The following is a 19,511-nucleotide window of genomic DNA, read 5'->3' as shown; positions in this document are numbered from 1 at the left end:
TTTAAATTTAATTATTGACTCTTCATTCTAAGCAACAGTGCAAACTTGGCAGTGAAAGCTCTTCTGCTGCTGGAAATCTCAGTATAAAATACAATCTATTTTCTGCCTGTTCTGAATTAGTTCAGACTTTCACACATTTTGTGTTTGTAGTCTTGCTTCCTCTTTGGAACTGTGTTTAAAGGGCTAGTGTTCTTTTGTTTATGTAGTGTTGAAAATTCAAAGTCTTTAGCATGAAAAGATCTGACTCTTCATGAAGAAGGGCTGGAAAATAACATATGTACCATTGAAGTGGGAAACCATCTTAAAGTAGTATTCTGGGGTTTAGAGTTTGATATGTTTCAGCTTTTCTTTCCTAAAACCAGGTTGGACAAATGTGTCAGGAACAGTTTAGGTATAGTGCCTCTTTTTTTTCCAGACAAGTAAATAAATTTGATCCCTGTATTTCTGCTGAGTTTGTCTGTTCCTCTGTCAGAATCAATGAAGGTTGCTGAAGTGAGGGCAAATTTTCCCAAAATTTCAAGAGCTTCACTTTGCTAAAACATTTTTTAGAAGCTAAGATGCACAGGATATTTCAGCTCTGTTTTATGCTACTCTTTGAGAGGTCACTGATGAAGCCAATGCCTTCATGCTGTCTGTCTTCTGCTTGGATGGAAAGCTCAGCAAATAGATACAAAATTGCCCCGGTTTCCTCTTTCTGTTACCTTGTTAAAAATCTTTTTTGGCAAAATTTCCTCAAAAAGCCCCTGTTTGAGATGGCTGCTGACTATCATGCTGATCTGTGTTGCCTTAATAGTTTTAGGTGGTCTGTTCTGTATTCTGCTAATACTCTGCTCTCCTTTTTCTTATAGTTTGACTGAATTCTTTGGGATTGAGAGCATAATGCTTTCTTGTAGATTTGTATAGCCCTTAGTGCAATTGACATCTTGGTCTGTGAGCAGAGCGGGAATAAAAAGAATATATTATCTGTGTTGGTATTAATTTGTAGGAAGGATTGTGTAGGATGGAATTTAGGACCATTCATTTTTCAGTTTCATGCACACAGTGCCTTTTGCTCTGATCAAGAAATATGAGGTAGATTAAACCATTTAAAAATAGGGGGAAGGATTAAAACCTTAACAAACTTAGCAGCATTTTTTCTTCATATTGAACTGAGTCTTTTTGTGATTGGCTAATTCCTATTTTTAAAATAATTAAATATTAAAGATAACAAAAAAACTGTGACAGGTTGAGAAATAGTAACTTGTTAGCATAATGGTACTAAATTTACTGGGCTGAACTAAATTAGCTGAAGGTTTAGCCCAGTACATTTGTTTCACAGCCCATCATTAAGGAATTTGGGGACAGCTCTCATTTTGATAAATTCACATTTAACCAATACAGTAATTAAAAGCATGCCATGATGAATATTTTTCATGAAACAAATGGGATTTATGAAATGATATAGTCTTAAAATTAAAAAAAAAATCTATATTAAATTCAAATGGCAACTAACTGTGCTGAATCCTTTGTGTTCCTTTTGTCTATGCTGAGCTGCGAAGTGAGGAAGAATCTAGGGACCATTGGGTTTGAAAGGCACCTGACACAGACTGGAGGGAAATACAGTAGCTATGGCGCACTGGGCTTGGGACAAGCCAGTTCCAACTTAGGTAACTGTAGCTAAAAGAACTGGATAGGGGAGGGAGCATGTTTGTTATGGGTATTAAAACTTTCATCAAGAAATGCAGCTAAGCTATTAAACTAGTGATGGGCCTTAGGAAGAACAGAGGAGACTCTCCAGGCACAAAGAAAGTGATGTTAAAAAACTCTTTGCCAGAATTATGCTCCTTTTCTTTTCTCAAAGCACTAAATTTTTTAAGATGTGCTTGCAGGCTATTTCTGCATGATCAACTGCAAGAAGTAAAAAAGTATTTCAAGCATTATGGTTCACATAACCTTAGTACTAAAGCTGATCAAAACCCATCAGTTGACAAAAAATGTGATGGTGGAAGATTTCCTCTCAAAAGCCCATTTACTTCAAAATTTAAATCTGAGACGTTTTTTGGGAATTTAATTAGTTAGTTAGTTTGTTTTTAATTTGAGTGTTTGTGAACATAGAATCACAGAATCATGTGAGTTGGAAAAGACCTTTGAGATCATGAAGCGCAACCTATGACCTAACATCATCTTGTCAATTAGACCATGGCACTTAGTGCCACATTCAATCTTTTCTTAAACACCTGTTTAATTACATATGCAAAATTATGGCACAGTCTGCTTTTAGTAGCATATAATGACTTCAATCCTTGTGTATAGAGCATGAATTTTATTTATAAATGCTCATAAAATTCTCTTCAAGTGCATGTCAGGGATATGTAAGGGCAGCAAGGACCTCTAGGTAAGGATATGTGAGAGAGATTGTCTATGTGAAAGTGGTCTGCATAAAGAATAACTTTGGAAAGCTGATTTTCAGTCTGACACATTGGTACTAATCATATATTTTTTAAATATAGAAACTGAAAGAGCTTTCAAAAACTCTGAAGTCTGCTAATGTCATCTAAAATGGGATGTTTCTGAGGTGGTGTATTTTGGTTTGTTTGGATTCTTTTATTTTGTTTGGGGTAATTTTTTGTCTCCTTTGTAAATAAAGAGGCTATCTTCAGAAGCAAGTGCTTGAAAATTAATTGTGGTTCATGCTTTCAGTAAAGAAAAAGAAAAATAAATTGCATATATTGAATAGAAGTGCCTACTAGATTTCTGTAAAATTCCATTTGGTGGTTACACAGTGCAGTAACAGTAACTGTTTATTTGAAGACCTGCTAATCATTGCACTTAGTGTTATCTCCTCCCCAAGGCATTTAAGAATAAAATTATGTTTCCCAAGTATTCCATCCACATTAATGTTTCTTGTTTGGCAAATTGAAGAAGGTATTACTGCAGCTTCTCCTACCTTTGTACCAGGTATCTACTATGGCCAGCAATTCTGAAAGAATCAGAAGAAATCAAATCATGGTACGAGAAAAGTAAAAGTAAAAAACAAAACAAAACAAAAAAACCCCAACAAAACAAACAAACAAACAAAAAACCACCAAAACGTGCCAAGACCAACTAAAATAAAAAAGTAAGCCAGATCCCAAGCCATATAAAGGCTAGCAGTTTAAGACCGTATAGCACAATTCCTCTGTGTATTGTGATACTGTGGCATGACTATTCCCTGTTTTAGGTTAACACAGTGTGTTCCTCTATGCAAGTATTCAGCAGTCATGAATTATATGACTTAATTAGTACGGTTGATTTCTTTGAGGTAAAATTACAGTATCAGCCCACTAAATAACATATTTGCATTAATAAAGCAAGGCAAGTATTTAAACTTTTCTATTCATGAACATAAGAATATTTATATTTTTTATGGAATTATTTTACATTTTTATGTATTGCCTTAGAGCATCCGTCCCTATAAGTATTTTTCTCTATCTGAGAATGACTTGTTAGTATGTTCAGAACAATAAAAATGCACTCTCTTTATTTTAGTAATTCCAGAGATTGGTCATCTTGCAGTTCTGAAAACTGGAGATGACAAGAAAGATTATGACATGCTGAGAAAGCACAGAACTATGATGATGGTTTTGGTATTGATTCTTAGAAAATATACTGCTCAGTTTTAAAAGTAAAAGTTGTTTTAGTCAAATTTTCGAAACTATAAGTAATTGTTGGGCAAAAAGCCTTCTAAACCTGAGAGATGGACATCACTTATATCCCCACTTGAAATTTAGGCTGTGTCTTCACGAATAATATCTCCTTCCTTCCTTCCTGAACATTTTATATCATACTTGCATAAAAATAATTATACATACAAACATACATGTAAATAGTATGTAAATATTAAAATGCAAACATTCAAAAAAAAGTGATCTTAAATTTAACTGTTTTTCCTTTAAGAAAGCTGTGAGAGAAGTAAGTGGTTTGCCTAGGAGAAAATTTGGGCAGGTGAATTTACAGATAGGAGAATTCAGCTTCCATCTGGATTCTTTCAACAACCTGTACTTCTGATCCTAAAGAAAAAGAGAAAAAATTATTTGTCTTGTAGTATTTCAGCCTGATCGTTTCATACTCATCAAGCTTCTCAGACTCCTCAAACTGATACTAGACTGCATTAGCTTTCAAACATACATGGTAAAACCAAATATATAATTCCATGTTCTTTGCAGAACATGGAATTATATCTATGCCTAAAATTACAGAAATTGACATCTCAGTTGTTAGGAAAAATATCTGTATGGGTGTGTCTGGCTCTCAGCAGCCACGGGACGGAGGTTCACTGGCTAGCTATAAATGTCCCACTTGTGGCCGGAGGGCAAACATGCCCATGGTCTTTGCCGAGACTGTTGCGGGTGGCGGTGATTGCTGCGGTGTGGGTAGCACAGCAGAGGCACAGAGCACGAGGAAAACAAGGCAGAGGAATAAGGGAAGGACACTTATCTGAGTCTCCAAAGATTTAATGTCAAAGTGGGGCAGAGCAAGTGACCAATCTGAACCTGAAGGGACTACTTTTAAAGGGTAGAGGGAACACGGGGAGGACACAACCTTTGACCAATAGGAGGGCATTAGGGGAGGGGTGCAGGGTAAGGGCTCCCCAATAGAAGCCAACATGGGGAGGGAGCAAACCTTACAATCCAATTCTGCTTCGAGGAAGGGTTGAAAGACAGGGAACACTCCAGAACCAAAGGAGTGTGCTATCTTTGACAGACAGGGGTAAGACAAGGGAACAAGGGTGGTATACAGGTGGATTGACATGTAGATTGAAATACATTTTGGCGGGGAAAACAACTCAGGACTGAACCATTAGAGAAGCCAAATGGGGTACAGAGAACGAACAATTACAAACTTATAACAAGGAATATTAAAACATACTACAGCAGAACAAATTGTAAAATAACACACTGCCACATATAGGGTGAATTATATAAATAATTTGCAGCAATTATGGCAAATTTGGTAACGATATAGATCTTATTCTGGCATGTCAATCTGGAGTAATTCTCAGTTTTGTTTTATTTTGTTTTATTTTAATATAAGTTGTATTTTTTGTCATGGACTTATTTCCCTCCTGTACACGTCTGCTTAAATAGTTGTAGGTATACCCAGCTTTCTCTAATAAGATAAGTCTATCTGGCAGACAGAATGCAATGATTATTATATTTAGACTCATAATGAATTTGTTTAGTTGAACCAGTTTCAGTTTACTTTTGGGTTTTAATGGTTCAGATTACTTGATTGGACAAGGTACATTAAAGACTTTAACTTTTATTGTGAGAATAGATGTATAAGACAATTTTAAAATCTAAATACTAGATGAAATTCCCTTAATTCACTCACTTGCTGTGCTCCTAGGATAGACCTTTTTTGTCACAAGGTAAATACTTCCAGGAACTTGAAATAAAAATAAGAAAAATTCCTAGTGATAGTTGGAGATGATATTTCAGTTCTTTGTCATTGTTATAGCTAAGAATCTCAATATCTATTAGAAGTCCTATGACTTGATATGTAAAACTCCTGATCCTTCTGAAAGTCTTGGCTAACTGACGACAAAACAAGATGTCTATCTGCTCCCACAGCTCTTATAATTGCCATTTCCATTACTCTATCCAGAACTCACATAATTCCATTTGTTACAATAAGAGAATTAAACATTCATTTTTCATTTTTTAAATTAATATCTGGCTCTAAGATTTGAAAGAAAAATGAAAATTCTTGCAAGTGATAATATAGTACAATCAGAAACATTTAAATATTACCCAAGCGATGTACTCTGAAAAACCCGTTGAAGGTTGTCCAGGTGTCTTTATATTGTTCATGGTTTGCTGAATTAAGTAACTGATAAGTTTCTCCACGATAATTAAGAACAGTAAACAGAGTGTTTTTGTGCATATATATTGGACACATAATTCAGAAATTATATTTGACCTATTAGTAGCATTTTTGATCAGTCTCCTCCAGTTGCTGAGGGCATTGCTAAATGAATGAGTTGCCTGATTATTGGAAGAATGTGGGTTCCAGGAATGTGAATGTGCAATTTGTACTGTGTCATGTCAATCTTGTATTCTTTTAGCCAAGTTCTCACATCATTAATTTTGTAGCTCTATTATTACATATTAGAGAGAATTGTATTTGCAATGTTCATGAAGGACAGAGGTGTTTATTTGTTTTTGATATGAAATGGAATTTTGTCTGTATTTTAATGGTTTAGTGAACTGTGAATCTTAATGCTGCACGTTAAAGAAAATTGCAGCCCCATCAGGCAGATATCTCATGTAGAGATGATTTTTATATCCATTGAAATAGCAATGAAGCCATTCTCTTTTTGTATCATGATGCATTTCATAGCAAATGAATACACATCTTGCAGACATGCTGTCAAAGTATTTCTGATGTTTTCACTCTGGTACGTATTGGAATAGCAGGAAATGGAACCACATCTCGGGGAAATGTGAGGTATTTCATGATAGCACATCAACCTATCACGCATTTTCCAAATTTGGAGAAGTTACTCAAATAAAATTGAGATAATGTTTAAACCGTTACTAATAATAGGTACAGAGTTAGGCTCTCCCAGTCCAGCTGATCTAGATGATGTCAGATACATTTAGCAATGAACTTTGCCTTGTAATATACTGTAGTGAACTGGATCTAGAAGATGTCACATGAAAATGAGGTGATAAAATAAGTCTTCCAGAAACCATGTTTACCCAAGGCTACTTAACAATCTGAGACCTGTTCAGCCTTGGTAGGGTCTCAGCAGTATAAAGAATCCTGCAGACCCAGACATTTTAATCAGTAAGAGCTGAAGAACTGCAGAACTTAATCCTTTTTCAGTATTAAAAAGCACCTTCTTTTCTGTGTTTCTTTTGTCTGACTTTGGCCTCTTTGACAGTTTCTTTCCCCCATGAGAATCTTCAGAAATGTGTACCTAAAATCAAGATACCCCGAAGTTAGTTTTGTAACATTTGAACTTTTGGATCATTTTAGGGCAAGTTTTCCAAAGTATTTACGTTGTGAAAACTGCAGATGGAAGCATAGTGGGATTTTTAAAAGCAGTTAAACAGACAAGGCAGTTAACTCTCATTTAAATTAATTAGCTATATTGAGCAGGTTCCCCTTGGCACTTTTGAAAGTTCCACTGCTAAGTGTTTATGTCTACATAAAAAATTATGATTTTCAGAAGAGGATGAGCATCCAGCAACTCCCTTTAAAGCTTGACTATTACAGGTTTTCAGTAGTTCTGGAAATTATAGTTGTCCCTTATTCTATGTTCCCAAATGATCCTCCCTTGTTTTGTGGTTTCTTAACAGTTCCTGCTGTCATTTATTGTATAAAGTTAATCTCAGAGAAGAAGTGGGATCAATAGTACTAGTTCATAAAGAGAGAAAAGTAATGACATGGGTGAATCTTCTGCACAAGTTCAAGAAACTGGAATCTTTGACACATACAATCAGTGAAAAAAACCTGATAGATATTTAACACTATTGTAATTATTTTTTGTACTGCATTTACTTATTACTTTTATATTATGCGAAATAATAGCTCAAAAATACATTACAGGCAAAGACTGCTGCAGGTTGTGGATAGCTGGGAGTGAACCAGATGACCAGAATTAGCATGGCTTTTCAGTTATTAAAGTCTACATATACAGAAACCCTTAACAGACCTGTTCAAGTGTAATAAAAGCACAGTGCTCACTCTGAGATACAGTTTCCCCTGCTCTGTCTTCTGTTCCTACTACAGTATTGCCCAAGTAACAGTCTGAGGATATACACACATCAGCATTTTGGTTTCAACCAAGAGTCGGCTTGTGAAAGAAATCTACTAATTATTCTCACTTAGCACACTTGCTCATTGTGGAGTGTGTCTTGGGCCAGGTGAACTGGGTTGCTTTTGGCTGAAATGAAAGCAGAATATGCTTTCCAGAAGGACAGTTAATCTTCATTAATTAAGCCCACTGAACTATGTCAAAATTAGGTCAATACAACCTTCTTCTGCAGACTCTAATTTCAAATGCAGACCAATGTTATCATCAGTTCCTCAGAATTAACAGCTTTGCTCTGCTGATTGGTTCCTACTGGGGCACATTGATTGTTAATAGAGCTATAAACTGAGTTGTCAGATGGTTGTGTTCATGGGAGAATCCCATCTTTCCACAAATTTCCAGAGTTATCATCCTACAATGCCAGAATTTTCTCAGATACACAAGTATTTTGAAAAAAATTTAAATTTCAAACACTGGCCAATGTTTCTTGGGACTATATCTCCTCTTTCTTCTTAAATTGTAGTACAAAAGTATTAGTATTTGTACTAGTACAAAACTAATGAAGAAAATCTCATAATATTTTTTAAAGCTTTTTGATAAATCTAGGTCACTCTACATGTGGGTTTTTGCCTAGAAAATTAATCCAGACAATCAAAATTTTTAAAACATAGGATTTATTCCTTGTAAAATCCACCTGCCCCAGACATTCATTCTGGTTATTTTCTACATTGATTTAGAACTTTTTATACTTTAAGATTCATTTGTGTTTGACTTTTTTATGGCTAATCAGTCTATAGTGTTTATATTAATAATTTATTTATTTATTAGGAAAAACAATTCTTTATTCAGTGAGTTTTTTTAACATTAATAAATTTATATAACTTTATAAGCTGGAAATGATATCTTTTTTAGTTTGTATCAGATGTATCAGAGTGAAAAACATATATGAATCTTTCCCAGGTAGCTTCAGAAGTAGGAATTTCTTATCAGTTGTTGCCAATGTGAGGTGTAATCTGAGGCACTTTAATGTTCTGCAAACCATGAAGAGATTTTAGGCATGTTTTTAGTTAATTAAAATACTGTCAGGACAAAAGTATATGAAATTGTAAATAGCTGTAAAATTAAAAGATTTTTTTTTAATTTTTAAACTTTCTTTTTAATAAGGTAGAATCTCTAAAAGACAAAAGGAAATTCTCTGTACTTATCTAAACCACTACTGTATTCACAATACAGTAAATGTGACCTTAGGATGCTTAATGGCAGAAAAGAACCACTGTAGCCTCATGGTATTAAATACTGATCTGGTATAAACTCACCTTGCTAATTCAAATATGTTTAAAAATTGGATAGCTAAGCTTTATCCTGTCCGGCTTTCTGCCGGATGAGATATTGCCTGTCCATGCCATTCTAAGTTTATGCTGGATAAGGTGGTGTCTGCTCTGCTGGTGGTTCTTTATTGTGTGCTGTAATCTAGCCAATATGTAGTACTGTTGTTTTCTGAGTCATTCCAAACTTATCCACACACCTGGATTAATGACCATGGGTTATTGTTGCCCCCCCATTACTGTAGTATGTGACTAGATCACAAGATTTGTATTTATTCTCCTAGCAACAATGTGAAGGCAAATTGTCTTTTACTATCATGCTGATTTCATCATAGCATGTTTTTTCTCATGTGTAGTAGATGAAACAATAAGGGGTTATGTGGGCTTTTAGGATTTCAGTGATTAAAACCAGGAGATTGTAATAGACGTGAATCTTTTTTTAGTGTATCAAGTGCTCTGCTGGAGCACTATCAAAGCTGTTTCATACAGAACTGGGTTATTCTTGGTCTTTTTAGGAAGCTAATTGCTTAAATTATTTTCTTTTCCATAGTCACTAGATGATGTATTTTGCATAGTCATCCCAATCCTGGATATAAAATCTGGCTGACTTCTGGAGATTCAGGATCCCCTCCCACTGAAATCCTCGAGTGACTCTGAGGGTTCACAGAGCTGGTTTTATGAGCGATTGTTGTCTCCTTGTTACTCTGTGGTCCCTTGGAGTGGAGAACAAGATCAAAGTCCTGCACCAAAGGGGCACAGAGGAGAGCAGGAGTCTGGCTGCTTGTGGCTGCTTTATTCACCCTGTGCAGTGCTGTAACTGGTGCTCTGGCTCTCTGGGGAAGGCAAATAAGGCCAGTAATGCTACGCTGTGATTTCCCCTCAAGTCTCTTGAAAAATTGCTGAAAAAAATAAACTTTAAAGGCCAAAATTACCCCTTTTTATAAGCTGTCCTCATTCTGTCCTCCTCCAGAAGAAACTGAAAACATTCCTGATGCCTGAAGTTTTGTAACTGCTGTTTCGCTTATGAATAAAACCTCCAAATGAAACAAAAGTGCTAAGTACTTAACAGGCAAGAACAAGGAAAATGCTTTGTCCTCGAGTGCTTATCACCTCACAAAGAAATGAAAGGTGGGGCCTGGAGCAACAAGGAGTGGTTCCGGTGCCCACCAGGGGCTCTGCTCTACCACAGCTCTGGTTCACTCTCAGTGACCTCTGCAGAACAGGATTTTAATAAGGGTGGGCTAAGGACAGCTGGCACCAAACTGAGTGATAATTTTAAGTAGGAAATTCTTTAAATGAAAGAATTCCCCATTCAGATTTCATTTGCAGGGCATGCAGGAAGAATTACATAGGTGAATGAAAAAAAGTATATTGTGCTAATGTGCTGCTATGGAGAAAGCTGGGATTTCTAAAACAAGATTGCATTGTTCTGTGCTACAAAAGGATCCCTGGACTTATTCAGGACTTAGTTCAGGAGAACTAAGGCAGTAGTCATGACATCTTTTTCCATTGTTATTTGGAAAGCAGTATATACTTATTTTAATCGTCTAGAAATACAAACAAAACAGTTTTGAGCATTTCAAGGCATCAAAGAGGGAAAAGTGTAAAATATCCACATTTATGGAAGGGATGGCATCACAGACCTTTCTTTTCTGGAACTCTTTGTTTTGCCAGACCTGATGCATGGAGATTTTAATCAATTTCTTTACTGTACCAGAAATTGCTCTGAAGCTCACTCTGAAAATAGACTTGTTTTGTAATTAAATGTTTGAGAACTACTGATATTTATATTTGCATGTGATTAACTTTTTACAGCACTACGTATGAGACTTTTTGATTTTAAACTAGCCTGGAATCAATAAATATCTTTACAGATGTCAACTTGGTCAGCAGCAAAAAGGTAAATAGAAACTAATGACACTCATCAAGCCTGTGGCATGAATGATTTATTGGACACAATCATTTAACACTTTTTTAAAGCCAGTGCAAGGGAAAGAAACAGGTTTCTTATTATGGTAAACTGTATTTGTGCTGTCAGCAAGTAGTGATTTATGACAAACCTGTGGCCAGGATTAGGATATTATAAATGAATGAAAATAGAAATCTCATTAATTTTTTATACCCACAGGTAGAAGATATGCAGTGGGCTAACAGAGAACACACTCATCCAGCATCTGTCTGCAGCCTGCCCTGTAAAGCTGGGGAAAGAAAGAAAACCGTGAAGGGAGTGCCCTGCTGCTGGCACTGTGAGCGCTGTGAGGGCTACCATTACCAGGTGGATGAATTCAACTGTGAACTCTGTCCCATTAATAAGAGACCAAATGCCAACCGTACGGATTGCCAGCTTATCCCTATCATCAAACTGGAGTGGCATTCTCCTTGGGCCATCGTGCCTGTCTTCATAGCTATTCTCGGTATAATTGCCACCACCTTTGTGATTGTGACATTTGTGCGGTACAACGACACACCGATCGTCAGGGCCTCTGGGCGGGAGCTCAGTTATGTGCTCCTGACTGGGATTTTTCTCTGTTACTCCATTACTTTTTTAATGATTGCAGCTCCTGATACAGTGGTCTGCTCATTTCGAAGGATCTTTTTAGGACTTGGTATGTGTTTCAGCTACGCTGCATTGCTTACCAAAACAAACAGGATTCACAGAATATTTGAACAAGGTAAAAAATCTGTCACAGCTCCCAGATTTATTAGTCCAGCTTCTCAGCTGGTGATCACTTTCAGCCTCATATCCTTGCAGCTTATTGGAGTCTTCATCTGGTTTGCTATTGATCCACCACATACCATTGTAGACTATGGAGAGCAGAGGACACTTGAACCAGAAAATGCCAGAGGAGTTCTCAAATGTGACATTTCAGATCTTTCTCTCATTTGTTCTCTTGGATATAGTATTCTCTTGATGGTCACATGCACTGTTTACGCTATTAAAACAAGAGGGGTTCCAGAGACCTTCAATGAAGCAAAACCCATTGGATTTACTATGTACACAACCTGCATAATTTGGTTAGCTTTTATTCCAATCTTTTTTGGTACGGCCCAATCAGCAGAGAAGGTAAGTGATAATGCATTTACCTATCAAAACACTACTCTTTTTCTATTTTCATCTCTCAATAATTACGGCACTAAAACATTTTCACTCTTACAAATGAGTAATTCTGAATGGCAAATAAACCATCAAATTCACAAACAATAAAGTATATGTTTCAAAATGTAGATTTCCTATATATTAACACAAGAAACTGATTATGATTGTTGTGTGACTGGCATAAAAATGTTGACAATTTCTCAATATAACCTTTAAGGACTGTTTCTCCTAACATTGGTTATTGCCCTTCAGTGATGCTGTGGCCTGTTACATGAAGCACTATCAATCTTTGTTATCATCTACAGATCTGATAGAACTGGTTGCATTCCACAAGTCTAAGAAGATCAACTTACATTTGTCAAAAATAATGAAGAAAAATGCCGGGGCAGAATGAAAAGAATTACTTTTGTCTGTGGTCGACACACACAACTTTAAAAATTTAAAAGAACCAAAAATAGAACAGGAGGAAATGAATGGTGAATGACTTGTGTGTAAATTCATATAAGGCATAATTCATTAATTATTATATCAATGTAAAAAGAAAACACTTTCCTGATAATTTAATAAGAAATTAAATGATTGATACGTAGATGGAAACCACATTTGACATGTGACTCTCCTCTGTTCTAATAGGAATGCAGAGGTAAATGTCGACTGTGTGAGTATTTATTGAGGTGACAGTGGTGAAAATGACAACTTAGGCAGGGAAAAGTAATAATGCTAGCATCAATCTTCAAAACTGCAAATATTTGATATATGGAAATACTTAAAAATAAGAAATTAAAGTTAATAGTCTTTCAGATAAATTCTTGTCTTTCCTTCTAGCAGGTTTTGTATAATGTTTACAAATATTCATTTTAATGTAATTGGAAAAGTTAGCATGTGTTCACTTAAAATTGTGGAAAGGTTTGATATGTCTCTAGTTTAGAGGGCACCCTTGTCTGTAGAATTAAATAACAGTTCTGTATACCTTGATGAAACATTTTGTAATTCAAGCAGAAGAATTGTATGGAGCAGAAAGTGTGGCAGAAAAAAATATTTTCCTCTCTAAAAAATGAAGCAGGATTACTGAATTTGATCAGACTTATTTTCATGGCTTTTTGGATTAAGTTGGGGAAGTTGATGCCTTAGGTTTTAGCTTTTATATTTTTCAGATTCTTTACTGCTTTAGTGTGTAGTTCTGTGCTTCGTATTAAGGGATGGTAAAATCTCTTCACAGAGTAGCTAGACAGAAAATTCCTTTTTTAGATGGGGACCAAGGACAACTGATCCAAATTTCAGGCCCGAGAACATAAACAAAGTGGACTGAAGAGAGAAAAACAAGAAGGAAGGGACTTCATAACCTAAAGCTATAACTGGACAATTAATTCCAATATGCTAATGGACCAGAACTTATAAAAGGAGAGACCTTGTGACCAGTGGTCCACTTTGTGACCATTTTGGGTTCATCTTGGGTGTAGCCCTGGCTGGTCTCTTGTGCTGCCCAAGGTGTATCCATTGAGGCCTTTTAATAAATTTCTACTATTTAACTTCGTCTAGTCTCTGTTCTAGGTCAGCCTTGGCAAGGCATCAAAGTGAGTACCAAGGTAATGGTTTACGACAGATAGAGTAAGTTAAAAAATCCCATTTGACATAGGAAAACATGTTTAGGTAAATTGTTTTTTGTATTTGTAGGCTTAAGTCACAAAAATGCTTTGTTTTATAAATGTGTGGTACTTTTAACAGCTTGGTCTGATCAGGTTTATGGCAAGTACTTGAACCAAAAGAACTGAGTCTTGAAATAGGAAATATTTCTCTGCTGGCAACCATGCAGTGACTTTGATGTACACCATCAGTTCACTTTGGCTTGTAGTAAAGGATGATTTGGTTTCAACCTTTAAAGACGAGATTAATGAACATTTCTTTTGCATTTCTTTTTTGAAACCCAAGACTGAACACACAAATGACACTAAATCACACAGCTTCTAACACTAAATTTCACTTGTTAATTGCCATTTTTTCTTTCTAAATTATTTCTTTATCTTTCCTCTTCTTTATGGAGAGAAAAAGTGCTAATACAGTAGCTCTGTAATTCAAATAATTATTTTCAAATGCTTCTTCTTTTTGCTGCAAATAAAAACAGGCTTCCACACAGAGTCTTACAGACATCTTCATAACAGTTTACATATTCCATACAATTTAAATACTTCTCTGAATGGGATAAAAATATGTAAATTTAACTGCATACATATGCATGGTCTGAACAAACTTATGGTTTCTCAGTTGATGCATAACACCATAAGAAACAATTTAAAAACAGGCTAGTGTATTCTAGAATATTTTATTTGAAATTTGATATTATGATCTTTTTGGAGGATGAAACAAATGAAAAACTTACATGGAATTTTTTTTGGTGCTTACTCACATTGCAGTTATTTTAGAATCCTGATTTTTTTTTTTTTTTAATGGCTTGAGCTTACTGAGAGAGAACAGAGCAATAAAAGCTGGGGATTTTAAGGTGCTATTTTAAAGCAATGTTTCCTTTATGAAATGTTGACAGTAATAAATTTATTATGACATTCATTACTTGCCAGGAGTACTCCCAGTTACTAACTTTAGACACAGTTCTGTTTGAATAATGAGTACTTAAAACTTTTCCAGAATGTTTTAAGGAATTTCAGTTTTTCTAGACATTAGCAGTGCTTGCAATAATAGCGTAAGTTACTAACCATTTCTTGAAAAAGAGGTTGTACATACTTAAGTATTCAATTAACACTAATTAAATAACAAACCTACTGAGCAGCTTTTATTTCACTGTCAATACCACTGATAAACAAAACCAAGTATCATCAATGCTGAAAATAGATGTCTAGATCCAAAACTCAAAGCTCACCCTAGAAAATTTACCCTTACATTTAGTGGCCCTGGAGATCAATTCAAAAGTATAGGTTTCCTAAGAGATTCTGTAAATAGTCTAGAGGAGTGTAAACATGTAGAGTCAGCACAAGTCCATAAATTGAGCGTTGGCATCAATCAAACTTCAAATATGCATGATGAAGGTAATTTAAATAAGCATAAGTACTTATCTGCAGACAGACTAGGAATCTTGATGATGTCTTCTTGCTGTGAAGCACAGCAAGTGCTGTGCTCTCTTCTCATGATAAATTTTGCTGGTGAATGCAGCTGAGTTAAATGCCTGAATTTGCATGCAGTGACATAACTGTAAGAAAAAACGTAGTAAAAGTTAAGGTAACTTGTCAAGACATCATGGGAATATGTTTATTTCTCGTCTTGACATTTGTAATATTTTTAAACATCCTTTATAACAAATGCTGTTTTTTAAATTTGCATTATATCAACTTACATGTAAGTTTGAAATGAATATAAAATTGAGAAAACTACTGTATATTATTGAAGAAATTAAATATATATATATTCAGATATAACTAAAAAAAAATGTTAAAGTACCAATCCAAAATTACCTGGCATAATTCAAGCTTGGTGGCTTGTATTGATCTCCACGTTTACTAATTTGTCCTTATTTTCAAGCAACAGAATATAAATGCCCTATGGTACTAAACAGGCTATTTTGAGGTTGCAATTCTTACAGATGTCCTGCAGTGAAAATATGAACATTGACTTTAGGTTCTATGTGATTTTGTCCATTCATGTTCATGCCTGTTTTCACAGCTCCTTCTTCATGAAAGGAACCTACTACAAAAAAATTAATTTTTCCAGTGAGTCATTAAGCTGAATGACAAATGGCCCCCTAAGACATAAACCACAAATTTTCTAACACTTGCATTAATGTCAGTAAGGTGCTTTAGAGGCAAAGGAGAGAAATTCTTTGAGAAAGCATTCTGTGAATATAGCTTTCCTCTATGTCATGTACATGTATATAGCCAAACACTGGAAGTACTGGAATCATCTAGGATAGAGATGTCTGAAACGTCATAATAACCAGAATGACACCCAAAAATATATTGAATAGCTAAGTGATTAAAACAGCTGTTTGAATTCCTGTGTAAAATTAAGTTAAAATGGCAGATTGCACTAAAATCTTCTGAGGATAGATGGCTGTCTGAAGTACAACCCTATTTAATAAACTGAACTTTGTAAATTCCCTTCCTTTTAGCATTTTTGACAGGTTGATAAATAATGTTTATTCACAGATTATTATTACACATCATTATTATCAGACATAATTTATTATATTAATCTGGAAATACTTTGCTTGAACGAGAAGATGAATACTTGTTCCCCATACTGTGAATGAAGAGATGTTTCACTTTCTGCTAAGGAAAGACCATAAAAAACACTGAATAATTTATTCCATCTCCTCCAAGTGGAAGCAATTATAAGGTGTGATCTAACAAGGCAGATAAATTTTAATGTATTTCCAATTATTCTGACAAGTCTGACCTCTCTTTTCATAACTGCAATATAGAAAAATTGTAATTTTATAATAGAAATTTTCTTATAAATTATTATGCTTATGATCTTACTATTCTAGCTCTTTTCATGCTGGATTTACTGTTCAGTGGATCTTATGCTTATACCCATCTGTTTGTTAGTAACACTAAAAGAAGTTAGAAACAATATAAAAAATATTCCACTATTAATTTGACTTGTAAATTACTGCTGTAATTGTCAAGATAAAGAAATTCAATTCTCAGTGGAAGAGCTAGTTCCATCAGAGTAGTAATATATGTTCATTAGTTTAAAGAAAACAACTACTAATGATAGTTCAGGTAGAGACTTCCTACTTCTCCCATATTTCTAAAAAAGGTATACAAATCATCTTTTGTGTGTATGTCTTTACGTTATGAATTCTTGACTAAATATGTTCCTGTGACTGCAAGAAAACAGCATCTTAATGATTCCGCAGACTGTACTAATGAAGGGCACAACACTGAGCTTGTTCTTCACCTCAAAGCATTCTCTTCTAATCCTGATTGCATGTGGAGTTCTAGCTCTGCAGAACACTACTCTGCAGGTAGTATGTGCATTACACATCATAGGAAAAAGTCCAGAAAAGCAATTTATAAATTTAACATTTCTCTCATTTTATGAATAATTTTTGGCTTGATTAAACTAGAATCTCTGCTGCCAACACTGTGCATAGCATGAGGATTAATCTGAGGGATATCTGAAACAGTTTCTCATTTTCCTTATTACAGAAGCAGAAGTTAGAAGAGTGCTGTAGTGATACATTCCACATTCAGCAGTTTATAATTGTTCAAAACTCCATTTCTGTGCTCCTAATTGCTTTTTATTCAGAATCTTTAGAATATGGGAGTACTTGCAGGATTATAAAAAAAATATCAGTATTTGAATTTTTGCATTCTAAAGCACAAGATTCATAAGGAGCAACTCAGAAAACTGGATTTGTTTAGCTTGTTTCTACAACTTTCTGTAGCAAGGAGGGTGTTTTTTCTCCTAGGTAGCAAATGATAGGACAAGAGGAAATTGCATCAGGTTGTGGCTGGGCAAGTTTAGGTTGGATGTTAGGAAAAATTTCTTCATTGAAAGGGTGATCGAGCATTGAACAGGGAAGTGGAACACTGAACAGGAAATCTCTCCCTGGAGGTGTTTAAAAGACATAGATGTGGCATGTAGGGACATGGTTTAGTGGTGGACTTGGCAGTTTTAGGTCACTGATTGGATCTGATGATATTAGAGGTCTTTTCCAACCTAAATGACTGTATTATTCTATGTCTTGGAACAGAAAATTAGTTAAAATTCACCAGATTATCTGATAGAAATATCCCTCCCTCTCACTGGAAATCATGTTAAAAATGGAGAAATTTTGAATCCTTCTCATTTCATGTTTTTTCAAATGTAAAATTTCATGAGCTAAATTATTTCTATGCTTCATAATGTCCTCCAACTTTTGACCTAATCCTTGGCAGAAATTAGAACTTTGTTGTTTTACTGTGGAAGCAGAGTGTTAAAAAAGATGTGAACAAAAGTGCGACCAAATAGCAGTTTATTGCCCAATCTTCCTCTGCTCCCTTTCTGTCTGAGAGGAAGTTCCTTGCTCCTTGTTTGTTGCTGAGGCAGCATGTTCCCCTCCAGCTGGAAGATATTCAGTGCACTGCAGGCCATGGTCATTGCTGGGTCATTGCTTGTTCACCTACTGGCTGAGCAAATGATTTCAGCTGCCCCCAAATCTGTTTTCCCTCCCAGCCTCCCATGAGCTAGTGTTAGAGGACAAAGGAGTAGTCATACTTCTCCTGGGTGGCAGCATGAACTGCAAAAGGTACCTGTAATGAGAAGCCAGTTAAATATAGAGATCCTCTTTTCTTTCAAAAGTTGCTTTGTGGGAACCCATTCCAAAAGTTATTTCTTAGGAAAATAATGTGATTATGTTTTTCTTTTTTTAAAGTTTATTAGCTGATAAGTGAGACAAAACTGATGGATTGGGTAATTTAAAATATTGTAGGCATTTTCAAAGCTTTTTTTTTAGTTTCAACCTTTTCTATCCTTGTAAGTTTAAACTGAAATTTGGAAGCAGAGCAGTTCTGGTATTTAAAGAGCATAATTTCACAAGTTTTAAACTGTTTCTACTTTCTTAAACTGAAAAATGTCTGGACTGTTGACTGTAACACCAGCCTTGCATTTAAAAAAAAAAAACAAAAAAACCTTATAAAAGATTTTTTATGAGTTTTCAGGCCAAGTACTTTTAAAGAAAATACTACTTTTTAAAATTCCTAGCCCCTATGTTGATTTTTTTTTTTTATTCAGCACAGTGTGTACCTGAGTTTCAGGAAGTGTTCTTGCTGAATGACTGTGCTGAATGACTGTGCAAAGTTAAAGCATATGTAATTTTAAAGACTGGACTTTATTGTTTTAAGATATGCCCCTTGCCTTAAAAGTGAGATTTCATTTCATTTCATTAATTTCATTAATGAAGCTACAGGGATTTTGAGGATGTATGCTGAGCCCTGATTTTAATTACAGAATCACAGAATGAACTAGGTTGGAAAAGACCTTTAGGATCTAGTCCAACCTATGATAAGTTTTCTAGGATGTATCACAAAGAGAGACACTCTCCAAGCTCCTCCTCGCCACCTCCTTCAAGAAAGAAGTGGAGTATTTAGTAAAATAGATCTTTTATTTTTTTAGCCCAGTGAGGCGCTCATGTGTGCACCTGAGGGCTGCAAACCCTTTTCATTTCTGCATAGCTGCATGTCTATTCCAGCATGAGCACTGAGCTGGCGTACCTTGTTGTGTACATTGAAAAGATGTGCACCTGCCACATAATGAAAAACACTGGCATTTTGCTTGTCTGACAAGTTTGCTTCTGGCCCCATCATGAATGATGGCT

At 35.3% G+C, this 19,511-nt stretch overlaps 1 protein-coding gene across 2 annotated transcripts in view; it reads left to right on the top strand.

The window, feature by feature from the left end:
* The window catches only part of GRM8 (glutamate metabotropic receptor 8), a 304,196-nt gene that overhangs the window by 249,820 nt on the left and 34,865 nt on the right, over positions 1 to 19,511 (top strand). For both annotated transcript variants that reach the window (XM_053942640.1, XM_053942642.1), the window contains exon 8: positions 11,234 to 12,169. In XM_053942640.1, coding sequence (XP_053798615.1) covers positions 11,234 to 12,169 — 936 coding nt within the window. The remainder of the gene's footprint in view (positions 1 to 11,233; positions 12,170 to 19,511) is intronic.

The sequence above is a fragment of the Vidua chalybeata genome, chromosome 5 (genome assembly GCF_026979565.1).
Source record: "Vidua chalybeata isolate OUT-0048 chromosome 5, bVidCha1 merged haplotype, whole genome shotgun sequence".
In the NCBI taxonomy this organism is placed as follows: domain Eukaryota; kingdom Metazoa; phylum Chordata; class Aves; order Passeriformes; family Viduidae; genus Vidua; species Vidua chalybeata.
This window is presented reverse-complemented; position numbering and strand designations above follow the sequence as displayed.